General features: G+C 28.8%; 3 protein-coding genes and 1 long non-coding RNA gene across 5 annotated transcripts; 1 reads left to right on the top strand and 3 right to left on the bottom strand.

The window, feature by feature from the left end:
• Positions 1 to 385: 385 nt before the first annotated feature.
• LOC114943434 (uncharacterized) lies at positions 386 to 19,431 on the top strand. 2 transcript variants are annotated; one of them, XM_029319097.2, is made up of 4 exons: positions 386 to 502; positions 15,347 to 15,710; positions 17,533 to 17,781; positions 18,255 to 19,431. In XM_029319097.2, exons 2-4 carry the CDS (start codon positions 15,650 to 15,652, stop codon positions 18,488 to 18,490), a joined length of 546 nt encoding a protein of 181 aa, XP_029174930.1. In that variant the 5' UTR covers positions 386 to 502; positions 15,347 to 15,649; the 3' UTR covers positions 18,491 to 19,431. The 2 variants fall into 2 exon arrangements, with proteins under 2 accessions (XP_029174930.1, XP_029174982.1); XM_029319149.2 differs by lacking the exon at positions 386 to 502 and having other exon boundaries at positions 15,111 to 15,710.
• Positions 1,390 to 5,211, bottom strand: LOC114943566 (uncharacterized). The gene is made up of 3 exons (XM_029319246.2): positions 4,753 to 5,211; positions 2,766 to 2,933; positions 1,390 to 2,220 (listed from the first exon to the last, which is right to left on the bottom strand). Exons 1-3 carry the CDS (start codon positions 4,823 to 4,825, stop codon positions 2,003 to 2,005), a joined length of 459 nt encoding a protein of 152 aa, XP_029175079.1. The 5' UTR covers positions 4,826 to 5,211; the 3' UTR covers positions 1,390 to 2,002.
• On the bottom strand, positions 5,817 to 7,253 carry LOC146722546 (uncharacterized). Its single transcript, XR_014925060.1, has 2 exons — positions 7,090 to 7,253; positions 5,817 to 7,006 (listed from the first exon to the last, which is right to left on the bottom strand). It is a non-coding gene; the product is annotated as an uncharacterized LOC146722546 (long non-coding RNA).
• Positions 19,432 to 19,939: 508 nt separating the features above from the next.
• On the bottom strand, positions 19,940 to 21,690 carry snf (U1 small nuclear ribonucleoprotein A snf). The gene is made up of 3 exons (XM_029309082.2): positions 21,583 to 21,690; positions 20,978 to 21,246; positions 19,940 to 20,778 (listed from the first exon to the last, which is right to left on the bottom strand). The coding sequence occupies exons 2-3, from the start codon at positions 21,212 to 21,214 to the stop codon at positions 20,320 to 20,322; spliced, it is 696 nt and encodes a 231-aa protein (XP_029164915.2). The 5' UTR covers positions 21,215 to 21,246; positions 21,583 to 21,690; the 3' UTR covers positions 19,940 to 20,319.
• Positions 21,691 to 22,379: the final 689 nt, after the last annotated feature.

Below are 22,379 nucleotides of genomic sequence, written 5' to 3'. Positions count from 1 at the left end.
ATATATATTAAAGTCCTCTTCCAGATGTTGTTTGCAGCAGCCAATCAGATATCGCTGCTATTTTATACATATATTTTTTTTATAAAAAAAAAAACATGAAAAAAATTAATAAGGAACGTCTTGTTTGTCATATTACAATAATTATCTATAATTAAACTGTTTAATCTAAAAATTATCTATGTTTATGTTTATACAATCAACAAAAAAGTATAAAGAGAGAAAAAAATATTCTCAAGTGATGGAAGATTCAAAACTGCTCACTATTCCCTCTGTTTTAGCGGCGCATGCGCTAAACGTGTTGATGAGTGCTTCGTCTTTCTTCCACATACAGTCACGTGGTCAGTGATCATACGGTCACGTGGTCAGTGATCATACGGTCACATGATCATTTGCAAGTGTACAATGGAGAGCAACGGAGCGGGAGAGTTGCAGAGTTCACTCAAGTTTATACTAAGAAATAGTAAATAGCTGATCCAAAACAGCGAGGGACAAAAAATAGAAAGTACTACTTAATCCTCTATTAATATGAATGTTGAATATGCACACTTTTGTCATGATTTAATTATCCACGATATATATAATTAAGAAGGAATATATATACCCAGCAAACACCAAGTAACAATTATATAACTGTTGGTTATAATTTCCCACTCAACAATGTAAATACAATATAACACGTGTTATATTGCATTTACATTTTACATTGTAGAGTGGGAAATTATAACCAACAGTTATATAATTGTTACTTGGTGTTAGCTGGGTACATGTATATATATATATATATATATATATATATATATATATGTATGTATATATCCATGGGAAAACAGCCTATATATATAATTATGTATATTTGATTATATATAAATGAGCACATATATATATATATATATATATATATATTTAATATATACAAAAATATATATATATTTTAAATATATATATAGAGTGTGAAGTGTATTTTTCTCTTTTAACATTCTATAAAATGTTTAGGAAAATTTTACCTTTAAAGAGTTCATTTTTTTTAATTAATATACTTTAATTATAACAATAATTAATTGTCATTATTGTATATCGTCATGTATAATTATACAACATTTGCAATATATGATAATATCCGCTTAAACAGTTTATTTGTTTACAATATTTAAAATCAAGATCTTATGTTATTATACATTTTAAAACATGCAAATATAAAGCATTAAATTATAATTTTGTTTATAACATTTTATCAATGCAAATGTGCTAAAATTTTTTAAATAAAATTTATAAACATTAAAACTATATATATATATATATATATTTTTTTTTTTTTTTGAGAATAAAAATATGTAAATTGTTGATCTATAAACACGTTAGAGAGAAAAAGGAAGAAATAAGAGAGAGAAGTTTCGAAATATAAATTATATAATTTTAAGGACACTAAAAAGATTTTTAATTTATCGTGACAGACGATATAAATATAACATAATTTTCTCGCTTTCTATCATTTTATTATAGCGTTAACTATATATAATCTATTTATATATTATGATCTAAATAATTATCGATGTACATAATTTATTTTTGATATATTAAACATAATTTGCTAACAATAAGATTACATGAACAACTCACGAAAAATACTCCGTACATGTATATATATATATATATATATATATATGTGTATACATATATATATACATATATATATATATATGTATATATGCGTATAATATATTTTTTATTTCGTCAATAGTTGAAAAATCTTTCGCGTAATTGTATACTTTCTGTCACTTATATGGCGTGAAATATTTTTCTGCTCCTTTTTTTACATTTTGATATGCGATATTTTTTTGCAACTTTATTTCTGCTGTTCGAGCACGAACATTCGTGCCAACGAAAAGCACGCTTGATATATTAAATTTTCTTATTATCCTCTAATTCTTAATTTCCTCCGCTCGTTCGTGATGTCATATATAAAATTCTACGAGGAGAATTTTAATATATCTTTTAATAACAACTAATTTCGTAGAAACGTTAACAGTACGCTGATCACAGCGCACGAAAGAATGAGACTTTGTGACAAAATTCCGGGTCCAGGTGTTGCTGCATTACAGTAATTGCTTACACAGGAGCAAACCTCTTGTCTACCGCCAAAGCCACTTCGTTGATAACACTTGCCCATGTAATTTGACTCGTCCCATCCGCATCCTCGAATAACTCGCGTATCAGGTGGTACTGTATCAAAAAGAGAACAAATTTATTTTATTTTATATGGGTTAGATTCTATACAAAAATTTTTTAATAATGAAGACATTATTTCTATATCAATTATAAACAATTTGTTAAATATACACAGGGAAATTTTTTTGAGAATTTACTCTGAAAATTATAGTAATCACGAGATAATATATATGGTATTGGAAGAATTTTATAAGAATTTCTCTGATTAATATTTGTCACAATAAGATATAAGATATGTTTGATTAATTTTACTATGTACATATATTATTTTTTATCGTAGTAAATATTAATAAGAGAAACTCTTATAAAATTCTTCCAATACCATATTGTTCCACAATTACCATGATTTTCAGGGTAAATTTTAAAAGAAAATTCTCCGTATACATATACATATATATTTTATAGAATTTTATAATAGCTATCTATTGATCTTGAATTTAGGAACAAATATCATAATATAAGTTTATTATTTAAAATTGAATTTAAATTAAATTAAAATTAAAATTTAGCAGTATTATTAATGCAATCTTAACACTTACGGCCGTTGACGCTAAACTCGATGACTTGTGTAATTTTGCGGCACATTGTATATTTCGCGCCATCCCTGAGATCCGCACAATTTATCTTCATAGAATCTGGAGGAACAAGATCGGCGCACTGGCTATTGTTGCGACTGTTGCACTGATAACATTCCATGGCATCGACGCCTAAAATATTGTAGTCGATTTATTTTTATAACTCTCTTACTTTTTCATCAAAACACGCAGACAAACATTCATATACATTAATACAGTTTTATTCGTTGAAAAATAGAAATTCATGTTTTATCTCGTATAATTTTGACAGATACATTTGTTATTTATTTATTAATTGTAAGTAAGATTATACTTAAGTATAATTGCAGTTTGTAATTATATTGGACCAATTATTTTTAAAACGTGCTTCAAATGAGACTTTTTTATTCAATTGCAACAACGACGAAAGCCGATTTTAAAGAAATTTTCTCATGCGCGAATAAAATTTAATATTAATAGAATTTATTATTATTATTAAATTTTATGTTTTTGATATAATTATTATTCCATTGAATTAACTGTAATGAATGACCCAATAATGATATCGATTGTTTTTATAATTTAGCTCGTCTGTAATGTTTTCTTATAAGTCAATATTTTGCGATAACAAAGTTTAAAGGTCACGGTGGAAAGAAGAGATAAGAAATATAGATTGAGAGACATATTGATTTTGCAAAATCTTTGTTAAAATCGTTTATACATATATAACAATTCTGATTACAATATCTAGCGAAAAATTTAGAATTAATATCATAGTAAAAAAAATTTGACATTCTAGTTCTCACACATCTCACACGTAACTTAAAAAAGTATCAATTTTATATGGAAAGAGTTAAAAAAGAATTCGCAGGTTTACCGGAAGGTAAATATTATGGAAACAGGGCGCACTACTTTTGTTAATCTATCATTGCATACGTCACGGATATGGTTCATCGAACCTTCGGTGATGCTACCGCGTGCAAAAATCAATGCAGCCACGCCAGCTACGTGCCCCGGAAAGATGCATTTATGCAGTCGGGCCGTCTTCATTTGTATATCCATTCTGTTTTATATCTTTGACATTTTTTTTAAATCGCAAACTCACTCGAAACGAAGAGTTTGCCGCGACGAATCATTAGTCTCATAATTTACGACGCAAAAAAAATAATATTCCCGATCCTCGCGATAAAAGTGAATGAGACGTCGCGATCGATTTACAAATCTTATAAAAATAATTTCATATAATTTATGCTATTGAAATTTTTTTGCGTTATATCTGGGTAATAATTGAATTATAATTCAGGGTTTCTAAAATTTTATACTTTGGTAGTGCAATCATATATATGCAATTTCGCGGTTTTTTTTCATTATTACACTGAACAAAAAAATTGATTGAATTCGAATAAATATTTATTTCAATACAGCCTAATAAAAATTTTATTTGAAATTAATAATATATTGATTTGATGTGAAAAATATTTATTTGGTATAAGAAAATCTTTTTTGTTAATCTATCATTTCATACAAGTATTTATTTATTTCAAATAAATGATGTGTTAGGCAGTATTGAAATAAATATTTATTAACTTTTAGAGGACGGACGTATTTTTTCGTAAACTTTTGTAATTTGAAGTAAGAATTTATATCCTTATTAGTGTTGTATTATGAAAAATAAGCGACCTTTATAGAGCCAAAATATTGGCTTCCCGTCCTCTAAAGGTTAATTTAATAATTTTTTTGCAGTGTACATTTTTAATGTCACTGTAATCATTTGTATCGGAATTGATTTGATTGAGAGAAAATTATTCAAATGTCGTGGTCCAACATCTTGCAAAAATATGCACACAATAGATGCATAGCACATATACGTATATACATAACTCGTAACAATCCGCAATGCATCTTCGAATTCAAACTTGGAAAAAGATTTGGTAAACTGTATATACTCCCAAACATATTTCCATAAACTTACCGCTGTAGCACAAAAGCAGAAGAATTCCGCATAGTGTGATAGCGATAGATCTTGCTCGAAGGACTTTCTTCATCTTTTCTTCCCTTCTTCCACTTGAACGATTGAAGAAATAAAGGCTGTTCGTCCAGAAGCTTCACTAATTGTTCGGAGATATCCGTAACGTGTTGACAGAAAAATAAAGAAAATTACCGAAACAAAAAATAAGAATAGGGAAAAGGAGAGATAAAGGAGAGGCGGAAAGGCGGGAAAGAAAAGCCGGAAATGGGAAGAAAGAGAAAGAAAGAGAGAGAAGGAGAGAGAGAGAGAATCAAGAATCGAAAAGGCCTGAAGGTATCATTTGAGACCCGGAGAACTGAGAAAGCGCACTGTTAATGTACGGCGCTAGCGTGGCGCAAGCCCACTAACTTCTAGCACCGATATGTATACAGTACTTGCGAACACTACTGCTGAACACGCGATTACGAGTGACGAGGAAGGGAGAGTTGGCAAGGCGAGGTAGTTGACGGTGGGAGGAGGCCGTTGCGAATACGATTCATGTGCGAATAAAGACCCAGGAAGATCGATCGATCTTCATCCTAGCTTTCGCCTCTGGATCCGTAATTGCTCCGGCTATTATATCTGTCATTTTTGTGCGATTGATACAAAAAGAATTTCTTTTTTTTCGTTTAGAAATAAAGAAATAAAATTAATATAATAGGTATATATAAAATAAATATAATATACCTATATATAAAATAAATATAATAATAAAATGAATAAATATATATTTAAAAAATATTTTTTTATTATAGAATAAATATAATTTGCTGGTTTTTTTTTAAATATCAATGCTCTGAGGAAATGAGAATTTTAAGTATGTTATGTAACATATGTGTATATATATTACGGGAAAAAGATAAAAAGTCTTTTAGAACATATACAGGATGTCTGACATAAGGTGTCACACCGAAAATATATAAGTAAATCTTGTTATTTGGAGACAATTTTTCCTCAGCAAAAATATAGAGGCATTAATAATTTTCGAGTTATAAGCGATTGAAAATAAAGGATTTTTCGCAAACTAAGCCTTGTGAAAATAAAATATTAACAAAACCACATTCTGCAATTAATTTCAAGTAGAGTTTACTTGAATAAAATTTTAATTTAAGGTTCAGTTATCTAAAGATACATGATGGTAAAAATTGGGAACATCCAAAAAATGATGGCCTCCCTCGACATTTTTGCTGAGGAAAAATCATCTCCAAATAACGAGATCTACTTATATATTTTCGATGTGACACTTTATGTCAGACTCTGTATATACATATATATTATATCGCTAGAAAATGTTACCAAAATATTTTTTAGAGAGAGATTGATTAAAATGATGAAATTGAGGTAAGAATAATATAATCTTGTATATTTATCGATTGTCTCATCAATATTAATGAAGCTAGTGTCTTATTGCTATAAGTATCAATTTATGAGCGTTTACATAACGCGTTTACATCTCAAGGCCATGATACGCATAATCAATTTTTTCTAGTTATCCGTTATGAAATAAACTTAGAGAAGATGTAAGATAAATCAATGACTTTAAAGAAAATGATTGGAAAATTGTATAAGAAATCAGAAGCGAAAGAAAAATGAAAGGTAAGAAAATGTTAGAAAAGTTCCATTGATCCCCGATGACTTTAAGGATTGTTGTCATAGGGGGATGCAAATAATAGAATTTCTTTAGTTTAAAAATAAACATACGCTTTGGCAAACTGCCAGCAGAATGTTAAACGTTCTATAAAGAATTGGCACAAAACATATGGGTTAAATAAGGGTTAAGTAAGGCTGCGGATGATACGAGCAGCTTTACGCTCAAATGAAGAGTAAAGTGGTGGTTTGGAGCACGTTGAGTGGATAATGTCCATCTTCCTGTGACACGCTCAACATCGTGAAACTGTCACACTACTGTCACGTATTTGCGCGTCACGTGTTCGCAAAAGTTCCCGTTAAAGTAATATTTTGCCCGATTCTCTTCATCCTCGACTTTCTGGATGCCCGTAAATTGGATGACATTACACCTGTTTTTTTAATTGGCCTAGCTACACGCATCAAATAATCGGATATTTGCTCCTAACTCTTTCAACTTACTTTTTTTCTCGTGTGTTCTACTCTCACGATATTTTTTCCTCTCTATTTGATTATTTTTTATATAATTTCTTGACAATCTCTACCGATCCATTTTCAATTATATATAGAAAATTTATGCTTGTGTCTCATCCTACAAACACTTGTTAAATTTACTGATTCTTTTGAATATATTTTAAATATAATTTAATTATCTCTTCTTTTTTTTTTTCTTACTTTAAATGAAACAAATGAGAAATTTGCTGGTGATTAGACGAGCTTAATTTCTTTTTAGCTTTTTGAATATTAAAAAAATACAAAAGGTAATTTGAGTATAACTAAATAATTTGTCAGCAGGACGACTGCGACATGTTTCTTAAAAACGTATAATAGCGACTGTCTGTAGCTTCACTTACATTACTTACGTTGCTGACTCGACATTTGATCGTGCTATACCTATTCGCAAGTATATACGTGCGAATTAATATTAAATAGATTTTGCATATGGCTGGCATTAACATACTTAGCGTTTTAGTGATTCGCCATCAGTCCCTGACATATTTTTAGCATTACAGTTCGTACATTTTACAATTCCTATCACCAATATTTTATTCTGAATCCATCTAAACGTCGACGACAAATAAGCGAAATGTATAAATAATTTGCAATTTTATTTGCATTAATATAAAATTAAATATAGGTATCAATTGTTACATATTATACGAAATATATTATACATATTAAGATGATTTTTTGCAACGATTCTTAAAACTCATTTGATATCCGATAAGAAATTTATCGCATTATTTTCACAAAAAAATCAAGAAAATAATTAAACATAGAAAATAATTAAAGAAATTACAAAAAAAATATATAGAAAAAACTGTCTGATAAAAGGTGTTTAATTTTCATATACATACATCATAGACATAGGAATATAGAGACCGAGCATATTATTACGGTGGGAAGCTACTGCGCGACGAGGTAAATTGTGCCTAAATTCCATTGGCTATTAATATTACGCAAGCTCATCGTCAGTGATATTCGGTGTCGATAACAGCTGTCAAACTGCCACGCGTGTTTTGACAGTATTGTATTATATATTGTATATTATATGCGTCTTGTATTTATTTGTTGTTTTGAGTTTATTTATGTAATGTATTGTATATATGTTTATTATAATTTATGTTGTATTGTAACACATTGTTAGATTATCTTTATTAGTATTATATTTATAGGTATTTATAAATGAATTTAATTTATTATATATATTTATAAATTAATACATTATTATATTATATTATATTACATAAATAAATTCAAAACAACAAATAAATACAAGACGCATATAATATACAATATATAATACAATACATTCTTTATTGACCTTGAAACAATATAAGTTTATATAAGTTTGTTGAAAAATTGACGCTTACTTTTAGATTTATCTATACTATTTAATGCTATGTAATGTAATCTAACTTTGATATATTTCTGAATAATGGTTTGTATTGAATTTATAATATTTATACATATTTTTAATTTATATTATATATGGTATATATTCATAATGAAGATATATATATTTATATATATCTTTCTCTATCTGTCTCTTCTTCTCCCGCTTTTCCTCTTTTTTCTCTTCTCTCTTTTTTTCTTTTTGTTTTTTGCTTTTTGCTTGTCTTCTTAATTCCTTTAATTTTATTTTTTTTACACACGTGACACACAATCAAACTTTCAAAATTTAAACGTGAAAGTTTGAAAATCTCAAAAAAAGAACACCACATGCTTGCGCAATATACCTCATAGCCAATGGAATTTTGGCACAAATTACCTTCATTCCCTTAGGCACAAATAGCTTCACTTCCCTTGCCTATCTCATGAGTTTATGCTCAGAAATCAAATCGACTTATTACATTGCCAACTTCGTATCGAAATGTTAATTGTAATTGATAAAATGTCGGTTGTTTTGCGAAATTTAACCTGACAGGATTTAATTTTCAAAGTTTTACAGTTACTTGCATTTGATTCATGGTCGCAAAATGAATTATTTGGTAAGAAATATCTTGCAGTGATTACATAATGCATTTTTTATTAAACTATAAAATGCATTATGTATCTAGTCGGAGAGCAACTATCTTCCAATTACTTTTATGTTTATAAATAAGACTTTTATAAATAAAAGCTTATTTCCGCGTGATCGAGTCTTAAATGTTCGAGATGTGAAAAATTAATTCTAAGATTTTTACTTTATAATAAATGCAAAAAGGTGGTTAGTGTAAAACAATTTAATGTGTGAGAGAAAAATTTATTATCAATTCAAAATTATTTAATTAATTTATTTATTCATCTTTTATAATAATTACAATAATTATAAGCAATTATGAGTATCACAGTAAATCGTGAGATATGAATTTTGATTTTTACAGCCTCTATTACATACCTTCAATGTTATATAGTCCATATGAAGAAATATAAGTTACAATGCAAACAAGATTACGCGTATTGCAAATATTATTAATTTTATGCATTTTTCATCAGAAAGGTGAGTTTTTTAATCGAGAAAAATAATTGACTTTTAAAATAAATAATTAATATCTATGTCTCTTAATTATTGATTTCAAACGTCAATAATTAATAGTTAACAAGAGCGCGAATTTTCTTATCGGATATCAAATAAATTTTAAGAATAATTGTTTGACATAACATTTGCTAATTAATATTTATATATTTTCAAAAAGTTAAATATTATAAATTAGAGAAAACTTGTATAATCGAGAAAAATAATTGACTTTTAATATAAATAATTAATATCTATGTCTCTTAATTATTGATTTCAAACGTCAATAATTAATAGTTAACAAGAGCGCGAATTTTCTTATCAGATATCAAATAAATTTTAAGAGTAATTGTTTGACACAACATTTGCTAATTAATATTTATATATTTTCAAAAAGTTAAATATTATAAATTAGAGAAAACTTGCATAATATATAATTTCTTCTTTCTGGCTTTACTAATCGCTTCCGCTCCACAATGATACGACTGATAATACGAAAATAGAAAAATGTACCGCGATCAAGTGTTATCAGTGCAGCAGTAAAGAGGATGAAGATTGCTCCGTTAACAAAGTACATTTTAAATATCTCAAGCTATGCCCGTCGGGTCATCCGTATTGCCGTAAAGCCGTTTACGTGTGTGAGTAGAGAGCCTGCAATCACTTAATCGCGAGAGATTTGTGCATGCATGCATGAGTCGAGTCCTATATCGTAAACCCTTGAACGGCGCATTACTCGCTGAATATAATAATAACCAGGGTTGGGTCATAACTACTTAATTAGTTAGAAGCTAAAAAAAAAGTTAAAAATTAATAGCTCTTAACTTAGCTTAGTTCATTTAAAATGTATTGATTTTTAACTAGTTATTTTTTACCTTAAACTTATTCACTTTTTGTAAGCTAAATTTCTTTTATCTCTGAATACCATTATTGTTTTTTTATAAAGTTATAAACGTCCAATAAAGTATTATTAATTTTTATATTTATTTGTCATCAATTGTAATGACCAAAAAAATATACTTCTATATAAAAATCAAAATTTCTTTGTTGTTTGTTATTATAAATTTTAAAGGAATTAACAAAGAAAATTCTAATTTAATATAAATGTTTTTAAAAACTAACTTTTGATTTAACTTCAGTTAATTTAATCTTAACTTAATTTTAACTGAGAGTTAATTCTTTGTTCATGCAAAAAATTATTAATTTACCCAACCCTGATAATAACACTGTAATAAAAAAGGAAAATATTTTGAGATATATATAGATACATATATATTTAGGAAAGGGGCTGATGAGAGCCAGACGCAATAAACTTGTTTTAAAAATCCTCTTTATTAATTTAAACATTTTGGTCCTCCTTCCTTTCATAGTTAAAAAATTTAACAGATGTCACATGACCCACAGAAATTTTTGTGTTAATTTAACATAATATGGCTATGTTAAATGGAGACACAAATATTGTGTTAATATTTTAACACAAAATAAATGCAAAACTAAGTAATTTAAGATAAATTTTGTGTTAAAATTGACATAGTTTTAATGTAAAAGTTAATTAAAATAAATATATATTATAATTTTAGATTTTATCATCCCCACTTATTATAAAATAAAAAATCAACACTTTTCCTGTAAATTTTAACAGACAAATCTTATCGCTAATAAAACAGAACATATTTATTGTGTAAAATTAAAAATAGATGCACATTGTGTTATTTTTACATATTTTTTAGTTGTTTTAATAATTTAACATATAAGTTTAATTAACACAGCAATATGTTAAATTTATACACGAATGTGTTAAATATTTAACACAAAAATTTTAATGGGGACTGTTTTTAACAAGAAAACACAAATTTTTCTACTGTGTTTGAATTATCTTCAACAGATCAATCAACAAAAAATTCCTTAATCTACACTCCCTTTATTATATTGTTTTGTTTATCACTGACTTGTACATTGGAAAAAAAATTTATTAAGTTCAAATAAATATTTATTTCAATACTTCTTTATAAATTATTTATAAATAATTTATTAGAAACTAATAATATTGCATGATTTGTCGTGAAAAAAAATATTTATTTAATGTAAGAAAATCCTCTTCAAAACAAATAAATATAAAGGATTATATTGAAATAAATATTTATTCGAATTCAACAATTTGTTTTCAGTGCACATATTTCGTTCCTTATTCTTCATCTTCATCTTCGCTTTGACGTCAGACAGGAATGTAGGTCTACAAGGCACAAATTGAATTTTTGTGTTAATCGATCTGCTGAAGGTCTAAAAGAAAAAAAACAAAAAAAAACCGTTTAAATTAAATAAAAGAGATATTAAAATAAGTTTGTCGCACCTTGTTCTTATTTCCCAGATATAGGAAAATGACGTCATGAAACGTCAAATGACGTCATTTTGCTACCTGGCTTTTTTACCTGAATTTGTACAATAATAATAATAATAATAATAATAACAACAACAATAATGTGCTGCAAAAAATTCCAGACTACTTCATGGATAGCCATAACGACCTGACGATGCGCGAATGCGCAAAGTCGCGGAACAGAGAATGTTATCGAGGACGCTATAGTCGGGATAGTTATCAGCTTGTCTGCGAATGTGTGGGTTACGGTTGCAATCGATCCCGACGAAGCTCACCCAGTCTCGCGATCTACTTTCTATGTACGCTCCTCGTGATTGTTGACTTTATTAGGCGCAATCATCCAAATTGATTAAGATGTTCCAAAAATACGTTCCCTCATTCAGCAAACCCTAATATAGTTGTATCGCGCTCTTTCTTGCGTATCTACCAGCTGTAGCCGCGCCATTAATTTACACATGTAATAATTATCCTTTCTGTTATAGTATTAGAATTATAGAATAGTAAAAAAAATATAATAATAGATTAAATGTTATACAAGATATATAATAATATAAATATATATTCGCTCGTGCGAAATACAGTCTAATATGCGTTCATAATAATTGTTGAAGATTGACATCATGAAATAATGAATGAGATAAATGAATAAAAATAAAAAGAGATAACGAAACTGCATATTTTATACTCGATATGTTGTGTCACAGTTATACGCGGATTAACAATAAAAAATAATGATTGCTACGCTGTTTTATCATACACACAATTCGACCGATCATGCAGCATTGTTTCAGGAAGTAACAAGTACCCGTGATATATACGAGCACTGCACGACGTAGTAGCTTCCGTTTCGCCAATCACGATATATAGACGCAACGAGATAGATTATATAACGACTAAGAGAGAGATGGAGAGAGACAAAGATGGAAAAATGGCGAGAGATGACATCGCGAGCGAGACAAGGTCGCCGGAGTACAAGGGACAATAATTGAAAGCAAGAGTTGGTTTGTGCGGCAGAAAGAAAAGAGAAAAAAATATATATGTGCAGAAAATGTAGACATAGATATAGTTAGGTCCTCTTTCCTCCGCACGCGATATTCTCTTCGCGGCATGGCAGCTGAAAACTGCACGCGGGCGTAGACAGGCGGCGTCGAGCGGCGTCGACGCGACGACGCCGAGGGTGACTCGGATGGGGTGACAGGCGCCACCACGGCGGGCATCTCTGCCCCCGTGCGTCTCACCCTTCTTAATAACCCTTCGTCTTATTCCGTATGCCCCATTCAATGCGTATCGATTGAGATTTAACGGGACTTTCGCGGACCCGGATATTCAAATTCATTTCAATGTCGCAAGAGTCTGCATTTTTCGAAATCTTTGTCTGAAATGTTTTGTAAAATTATATATATCTATATAATTTTACAAAACATTTTAGACGATTTATATATATATATATATATATATATATATATATATAACACTGAGAGAATTTTCTTTTAGAATTTACCCTAAAAATCATGGTAATCGTGAGACAATATGGAAGAATTTTATAAGAGTTTCTCTAATTAATATTTACTACACTAAATATATTAATATCTACCACAATAAGATATATAATATGTTCAATTAATTTTACTATACACATAGTAAAATTTATTGCTATATACATATTAATATTTTTATATTGTGGTAAATATTATAATCAGAGAAATTCTTCCAATATCGTATTGTCCCACAATTAACATGATTTTCAGGATAAATTCTAAAAGAAAATTCTCTCCGTGTAGGGGTCGAAATAAGTTTCCATGAACATTCTAGGTGGTACAATGACGCCATTTTGGTTCAAAAATGTATTATAGCTCTCGGAGACTTTTTCACAGATCGCTGAAACTTTACACAGCGTAATAATTAATTCATAGTGAATAAATACTTCATTTTGTGATTTTGACAATTTGATATAGGGGCTGCTAAGTTTATTTTTGGACCCATGGTTATATGGCCTTTTTTTTAAATTTTGATACCTCGAATACGATCTTAAAATCTCTTACATCATTAAACGTCAAAATGACGTCAGTTTGTTGCTTAGGATTTATACCGGGTGTCCGGTGACTCGCGTTTTACACGTTAATGGGAGATTCCTGAGGCGATTTGGAGACGATTTTTCCTCAGCGAAAATGATGAGAAAGGTCATCATTTTTTTAATATTCCCAATTTTTAAAATCATGTATCTATGTAACTAAGCCTTAAATTAAAACTCTATTACAGTAACTTTACCTGAAATTAACTAAAAAATATAGTTTTGTTAATAATTTATTTTTACAAGGCTTAGTTTACAAAAAGCTTTTATTTTCAATAACTCAAAAATTATTGGTGCCTGGACATTTTTGCTGAGGAAAAATTGTCTCCAAGTTGCCTCAGAAATCTCTCATTAACGTGTTAAACGCGAGTCATCGGACACCCTGTATATAATATCGAGAATTTTTTTTTTCTCAGCTTTAAATCCCTATTTAAACACTCTCCATTTGATGTTCTGAAAGGAGGGCGCGATTTTATTGATTGCAATTAACGGGACTTTTGCAGACCCGCCGAAGAGATATTCAAATTTATTTCGATATTGCGCCAAGGGTTTGAATTTTTCAAAACTTTCGTCTGAAACAATATATATTATTTCGTAAAATTAAGTATATATACAGGGTGTCCGACATAAAGTGTCACACCGAAAATATACAGGTAGATGTTGTTATTTGGAGACAATTTTTCCTCAGTAAAAATCTTGAGACGTCAATCATTTTCAAGTTATAAGCGATTGAAAATAAAGGGTTTTTTGCAAACTCAGGCTTGTGGAAATAAAGTATTAACAAAATCACATTTTCCAATTAATTTCAAGTAGAGTTTACTTTAATAAAATTTTAATATAAGATTTAGTTATAAAGATACATGATGGCAAAAATTAAGAACATGCAAAAAATAATGACCTCCTTCGACATTTTTGTTGAGGAAAAATCGTCTCCAAATGACAAGATCTACTTGTATATTATCGGTGTGACACTTTATATCAGACACCCTGTGCATATATATATATATATATAGAATATATATATATAGAATAACTATATAGAGAGTTTTTTAATTGGGACGTAGAGTCGAGACGAAAATATTTTTCTCTCTCTCTCTCTCTCTCTCTCTATATATATATATATATATATATATATATATATATATATATATATAGAGAGAGAGAGAGAGAGAGAGAGAGAGAGAGAAAAATATTTTCGTCTCGACTCTACGTCCCAATTAAAAAACTCTCTATATAGTTATTTGACGTTCCGAAAGGAGCTTTTGACAGGAGGGTGTGACTTAATACGTCTGAGTGTGAGATGTTATCGAAATCTAAAACGTAATAAAAAAATATATATATATATAAAACTCAATCTTACTACAGCAAAATGTAAGCTCTGCTCTTGCTCCGAAATCTCGAAAGGAGAAGAGCAAACAGGAGAGAGATCATGATATGTAAAAACATATATTATTGAAGTGTGTGTATATACGTATAATATACTGCGTAGAAGAAAACGTAATTCCACGCCCGCGAAGGAACAGGGATCGCCAGGACAACGAGCGGGCGAAATGTGCGCGTTAGGGGGAAAGCTTGGCGAATTGGTGGCTAAAATGTCGTGGGGGTAGGAGAAGCCAGAGGGTGGCGAAGTTACGCGGCGTGGAGAACGGAAAGCTCGCGAGGTCGTACTCGCGATCGGTCTGTCTGCACGACTACAGCTTCTTCTCTCGACGAGGGTGAGAACCTACCCCCCTTTTTCAAACGCGCAGTTTACATTTTCTGTCATCATCGTGTGAAAGCAAACGTCGCCGAGATGCAACGAAGAATCATGATACTGCTCGTGGCTTCAGCCCTCATTCTGGCGGTTCAATCAGGTGACGTTTCTTTTTTTCTTTTTTTGCACTGAAAAAATTATTAAACTCGAATAAATATTTATCTGTTTTGAAAAAGGATCTGTTATATCAAATAAATATTTTTTCACGGCAAATCAATATTATTAGTATCAAAAAAATGATGTATAAAATAGTATTGTGATGTATAAAATAGTAACTAAACTTAAATAAATATTTATTTGTTTTGAAAAAGGATCTTTTATATCAAATAAATATTTTTTCACGGCAAATCAATATTATTAGTTTCAAAAAAATGATGTATAAAATAGTATTGAAATAAATATTTATTTGAATAATTAAATAATTTTTTTAGTGTGGCAATAATAATATTTTTTATCTATATATTTGTATTAATTTAGCTGTAATAATATGCTGTCGTAAATAACCAAGATATTTAAATTTTCTTTCGAGTAAATAATGTAATTTTTGCATTGATTAATTCGAGAATTTTTTATTTTTTATTTTTAGCTTGTGTTTGTATATAGAGATATTTTTATTTTTGTTTTTTTTTTGTACAACACAAACGATATTAAAAATAATATAGCCGTATCGAAAATTTCTTTTTACGTAATAGAAACGTTTATTATAAAACAGAATCTAAAACTTGAAGAAAGGCAATAAATATGTAAGAAAGAAGATCCCGAAAATAAATATTATTGTAATTCATAATAAATAATATAGTCTTACATAAAATTAAATATTTATTATAAATAATGCGATTAATAATTTATTATATTGAGATATCTGAAAATTGTTTGACAAGTTTAACATCATTTATGATATGTATAATCTATGAAATTTATATAATTGTATAATCTATATTTTTATATTTTATTTTTATTTTTATTTTAGAATTATATAATTATGAATTTTTATATAAGATCAAAATTAAAATTAATTAAAGTTAATTGTGATCTTTTTTGGTATTGTTTTTCATATAATAAACATAGTTATGATATTATTATAGTTTAAAAGAATTTGAAACAAATAATTTATGATAACAATTAATTTGACCAAAATTATGTTATCTTTTTTATTACATGTCAATGCATTTAGATCACATCATTTACATATTTGTTTATTTTGTCTAGTTTCTTTGTCTATCTGCTTTTTTTGTTCTCGCGCGAAATATCACAAGAGCGAGAGAGAGAAAGGGAGAAAAGATGCGCGCGTGCGAGAGAGAAAGCTATATATACACTGCCCTATATAGGTACAGTTAAGGGATAAAGCGTCGCGACGCTTGGCGCCACTTCGCCACTTTGCGACCTAAATAATAACAACCCCAACATGACATCGGTCGACATTGACGCGTAGGAGTCAGTTTTTACGCACTTAGATTAACTGGACAAAAATGATTTAAAGATGACAAAAGAAATCATAAATTAGCTCCTTAATATGAGATAATTGCTTTTTATAAATTAAGAGTTTAACAATTTTATAATTTTATAATTTTCGAAAAATTTATGTTGCTTAAATATTGTTAAAATATGTGAGAAAATTATGCAATAATTTAAAATTATGTAATAATATAAAATAGTAATATAAAAAATTATTTCTAAAATATTAAAATTTTAAGTTATCATGATGTCAAATTATGAGTCATATATGTTCTATCTGGGTTCTAGCTAACCCGTTGAAATTTATATTTGTGTTTCACATTGAGATCTTTTAAATTCTTAATCCTTTTTTTTGTTAGATCTTTCTCGCAGCGCAGAAAAATATGAGCGATAATTTATTAATAAAATGTGCGCAATCACGTTTGACTCGTACATTCGCATTATCTATTATTTTTTTTATATTTTAGCAAACCCGCTAAGATGCTACTCGTGCATCTCGCTGCATGACAAAAATTGCAATTCCTCTATATCAGAGACGAACTCGTTGCAAGTGAAGGATTGTACCATTCCCAACCTAAGAGAATGGCAGACAGGCATCTCGAAGCATGCGACCCTTGGAGTAATTTCACAATATTTCTACGTCGACGATCCGCGACAACCCGTTGATTATCAAACCCACATTATTCCCATGGCTTGCGCCAAAATAGACCTTAAAAGTAAGTATATATACCTGCTGCTAAACGTCTGCAATATGACACAGGGAATAAATATGTTTCTGGGATAATTAACGTTAAGCGCTAAATATATTTTTTTTATAATAAAACGGAAAGGTTCTGATTTCTGATACATAAATTCAGGTAGGAAATGAGTTAATTTAAATGGTCAAATTAAACGCAACAAACTTGTTTTAAAATATTGTAAAAATTTTTATTAATTTAAAAATTGCGATCCTTCCCATCTGGTTCATCTTCAGTAGAAATTAATATCTCTTCTTCGATAGCTTTGAGAACTTACTAAAGACGAAGGAATTTTTTTTTCTTTATTCAATTTACTGAAGATGGATCAAAATGTTCAAATTAAATTATTTAAACATAAAATTTTGAAGCAAGTTTGTTACACCTAAATTCTAGGGTTCTTATTAACCCATTTCCTACCTAATTAATTTTCTAATTAATTAATTTTTTTTCAGTCAATAATAAAGACGTGACCATAAGAACATGCCAAACGGCTAAAACGAAGGACGCTGATCCTTGTGAGAAGATGAGAAGAGAAATACACAAAAAAAACCTCGCCACGGTGGAGCAATGCCATCTTTGTGTCACAGACATCTGCAACGGTTCAACACTTTTGTCTCCCGAAATATTTTACATCCTTCTGTCGTTCCTCGGCGCCTTTATTCACGTTGCTTTTTATTATTGGGCGTAATCACCGTTCGCGTTCACCATTTTGCTCGCGCATTTCTTAAAAAAAAAAAAAGAAAAAAATGCCATATAATAGATAATCATTCGACATCATATTTGTTATATATAACTGTATATTTCAACCAATAATAGTCTTCCACATAATTAGTACATATATGTACTAATAATGGAGACGAATATATATATACACACACATCATATAATTTATCATTACTTGTACTTAATAACGCGCTATGTTGAATTATGCAGGCGTTGCAGGGGTGATTACAACGCAAAAATATGAATTCGTCGCAAAAATCGCGAACAAAAACAACTTATGTAAGTATATATATTTGTATTTTGTGTATACTCGCGGTTCGTTATGCTTATATACATGTATACATTAAATATATATAAGCTGTCCCCGCCTTTAAAAAAAAAAGGGAAAAGAAAATTCGCGCGTTTTCTCTAGCATAATTTACGGTGAATTCTTAAACAGTTCTTCCCTATATAATCAATATTGGACGGCAAATCGTCGTTTATCAACATTTTTCTAATTTTCTATATTATATCAATATTTTTGAACAGAATAGCTAATGTTGTCTTTTCACTCGAAAGAGAAAATGAACGCTTTATATATTTGTACGTACATATACTTCCTCATTTTTGCTTCCAGTCTATATACAATATTGTTGTATTACATACTTGTAGAAAAAGAAATAGAGGTAGAAAAAGAGAAAGGGAAAAAAAGAAATGTGTGCGATTAACATTATATACATATATAAGTATTTTTATGAAAAAAAAAATATATATATATATATATTTTCGACACTCTTGACCAACGTACCAGTCCGATTCATTATGTTATTTTCAGAAAAGCAACAAATCTAAGTTTTTACAGAGGGGACAAAATAAAGAATTATTGCACACATAAATATATAAAAAAAGCAATAAAATTATATAAAATATTAAAATACAAATCAATCCCCGAAATATTCCACCATTTTTTTGAAAGATATATTTCTTTTCTTTAAGATTTAAGACTAAGATTATGGCGCAATTCGCTTATAACTATATATATATTTATATAATACATAATTTTGATCTCTCTTTTTCATACCATGCAATGTATGCAATGTGTATTTATTTATCAATATATATTATAAAATAAATAAATAAAATAATTATAGATAATTTCTGTATCATCGTATTATTTCGTACGATTATTTTTGTTTAGAAATTTATAAAAATTTATAGAAATTTTTATAAAACTAAATCAATAATTTAAAGTAGAAAGCATGAATTATTATGCGCACTTTTAATAAACTCATATATGTACACGTTATAAATAAGTTATGTATTGTTTGAATTGAAACTCATTTCGGTGAGATTTATCAGCTTTGGTCGAAAAATTAAATTTATATATAATAATTACTTTAAAAATATAATGCATTAAAAATAAAAAAAGAAATAATTATTCTGTATTTTGCTTTATTAATTTGCTTTTTTACATATATTTTAAGTCCAATGGAATATAGATGTTTAATGAAAAAATATTCCAACAAACCATTATTATATATATATATATATATATTTTCGAAAATTCAATTTCTTTCATATATTTTGATAATTGAAATGTTTTTATGATAGCTGAACTTGTCCCACAGTATATACATAAAAAATTGATTGTAAAATAAGATGCAAAATAGTTTCCATTACACGTGAATGAGATAATAAAAAGCCAGTATATCAATATCTCCACTCACTTTGTACAAGTACAAAATTGTATTTGATATATTTTATTTAAATTATATCAATATTCTATCACACATAAACAGTAGAAAAAGACAGTATTTATTTTTTTGCAAATGATATTTTCATTGCATGCGAAGGTGTGATCTTAAAGCCTTGAAGAGCATCTTTTGCTGCCCCAGATTGAACTTCATTTTCAAATTCCACAAAAGCAATATCATGTCGATTGGGTACCAATCGCACTTCTTTAAAGCCTGGGAATTGATTGAACAACATCGACAACATCATTTCACTTGTCTCATCCGGTAGATTTGTTAAGAATAATATTTGATTTGGTGGTTGTTCAGGAACGGCCGTATTGACGAGTCCCGGATGCTGAGGTACAGTGGCATGATATCCAACTTGTTGCGAATGCTTGGCTTGCTCCTTTGCACGCTTCTTGGCACGTTTGGCTTCCTCATCTGCTGCTGGAACAACTCGTTTTGGTTTCTTTGGACGTTCTGCGAAGGTACCTTTTATTTTGGCTATTACATCGCTGTCAGTTTTAGCATATTGTATCCTCTACAAAATCGAAAAATACAAAGAATTATTTTGTCTTTATGTAATACAAATTTACATTACATTTAATACAAATATTTCTATCGATTCTCCTAGCATATATAAATAAATGGATGTGTATAAATTATAGCGCAAGTATGAAAATAATATAAGATAAAAAAAAAAAAAAAACACTGAATGTAAAAACAGTTCCGATACTTACCATTGGTTTGTCATAAAATGGAAATCCTTGCATAGATCTTAAAGCATTTGTCGCACTTGCTATTTCCTTGAAGATGACAAAAGCTTGTCCACGCATTTTAAGTGTTTTTAAAGCCACGATATCCAAAATTGAGCCAAATTGAGAAAAGATGGCATATAATGACTTTTTCAATTCTTCTTTTTTTATTTTTTCATTTAAATTATTGATATAAATGGTATTATTAGGACGAATATCCATTTTCGTAATTGTAGACGATATATATGTACCTCCTGGGAACGAAAAAAAATTCGCAAAGTAAATAAAAACAATGTTGAATTATATTTGATGAAAACTATATGTATATATTTTGGAAAATGCTAATAATTAATAAATCAAACATATATGAATATATATATATTTATAAATGCATATACAAATTAGTGTTATAAATGCATATATAAATAGTTATAAATTCGCAAAATAAATAAAAACAATGTTGAATTATATTTGATAAAAACTATATGTATATATTTTCGAAAATATATGAATATATATATATATATATATTTATAAATGCATATACAAATTAGTTATAAATGCATATATATGAATTATGATAAACTTACGTATTAAAATATATGTTTCAACTTTTCGACGACAGTAATTAATATAAACGCCAAGGTAACCTTAAATCTTACAATAAAGGTTATGTATTTGTTTGAAGCATAGACATGATAAATAGATGAAACGCGAAACTTGATGAAAAGGTCGAACGTACCTGATTGGCCAACGACTAGAGAATTTCTTTCGCGCATCATGACCATAGTTACAAACATCTAGACACGCTATTCTCGAAAATATACAAAAAAAATTTCTTATTTTTCTATAATAAAAATATTAATAAACGAATTTGTAACCTTTTAATCGTTCAACCACTGGAAAGTTTACCTTAACAATAAAAATAATATAAATTATATTAATATAATATATTAAAATAATATAATATAAATTCTCATTGTAATTATTCTAACATTACACGCAAATAATTATTATAATAATAATAATCCACAATAATAAAACGAAAGTTCCTAAAATCATCTAAAGTACGAAGAAACTTCAGATTCGACCAATGAAAGCGCGGGACAATTTTCGTCTCGCGAAAGCAGCCACGAAAAAAGATTCGATTCGATACTATTCGATACGATACTCTCGTATCGAGATCTCGCGTCTCCGCCATGCTACACCGCACGAGCCATAGAAACAAGGCATCATGTGGCAAAAAAGAGAGAGAAAGAATCCAGCTCGCGTACGCACACTCAACCGACTTTGACAGTCACCTCCACACATTCGCGGCGGAGCTGAAGTGTATACGCGCGTGCATGCATGCATCGGCCTAACGGAGCCGTAGAGCAGCGCCTTTACG

The sequence above is a fragment of the Nylanderia fulva genome, unplaced genomic scaffold (assembly GCF_048542155.1).
Source record: "Nylanderia fulva isolate GAGA-0341 unplaced genomic scaffold, ASM4854215v1 Scaffold3, whole genome shotgun sequence".
NCBI lineage: Eukaryota > Metazoa > Arthropoda > Insecta > Hymenoptera > Formicidae > Nylanderia > Nylanderia fulva.
Note: the sequence above shows the minus strand (reverse complement) of the source record. Positions and strands in the feature narration are given on the sequence as shown.

Excerpts from the sequence above, each read along its gene's own strand:
- LOC114943566 (XM_029319246.2), bottom strand. The coding sequence starts at position 4,825 with ATGAAGAAAGTCCTTCGAGCAAGATCTATCGCTATCACACTATGCGGA. Across the intron at positions 2,934-4,752 it reads TCTGCTTTTGTGCTACAGCG|GCGTCGATGCCATGGAATGT; the intron begins GTAAGTTTATGG and ends ACAATATTTTAG. Across the intron at positions 2,221-2,765 it reads CGAGTTTAGCGTCAACGGCC|TACCACCTGATACGCGAGTT; the intron begins GTAAGTGTTAAG and ends TTTTTGATACAG.
- LOC114943434 (XM_029319097.2), top strand. The coding sequence starts at position 15,650 with ATGCAACGAAGAATCATGATACTGCTCGTGGCTTCAGCCCTCATTCTG. Across the intron at positions 15,711-17,532 it reads CATTCTGGCGGTTCAATCAG|CAAACCCGCTAAGATGCTAC; the intron begins GTGACGTTTCTT and ends TTTATATTTTAG. Across the intron at positions 17,782-18,254 it reads CGCCAAAATAGACCTTAAAA|TCAATAATAAAGACGTGACC; the intron begins GTAAGTATATAT and ends ATTTTTTTTCAG.
- snf (XM_029309082.2), bottom strand. The coding sequence starts at position 21,214 with ATGGATATTCGTCCTAATAATACCATTTATATCAATAATTTAAATGAA. Across the intron at positions 20,779-20,977 it reads CATTTTATGACAAACCAATG|AGGATACAATATGCTAAAAC; the intron begins GTAAGTATCGGA and ends TCGATTTTGTAG.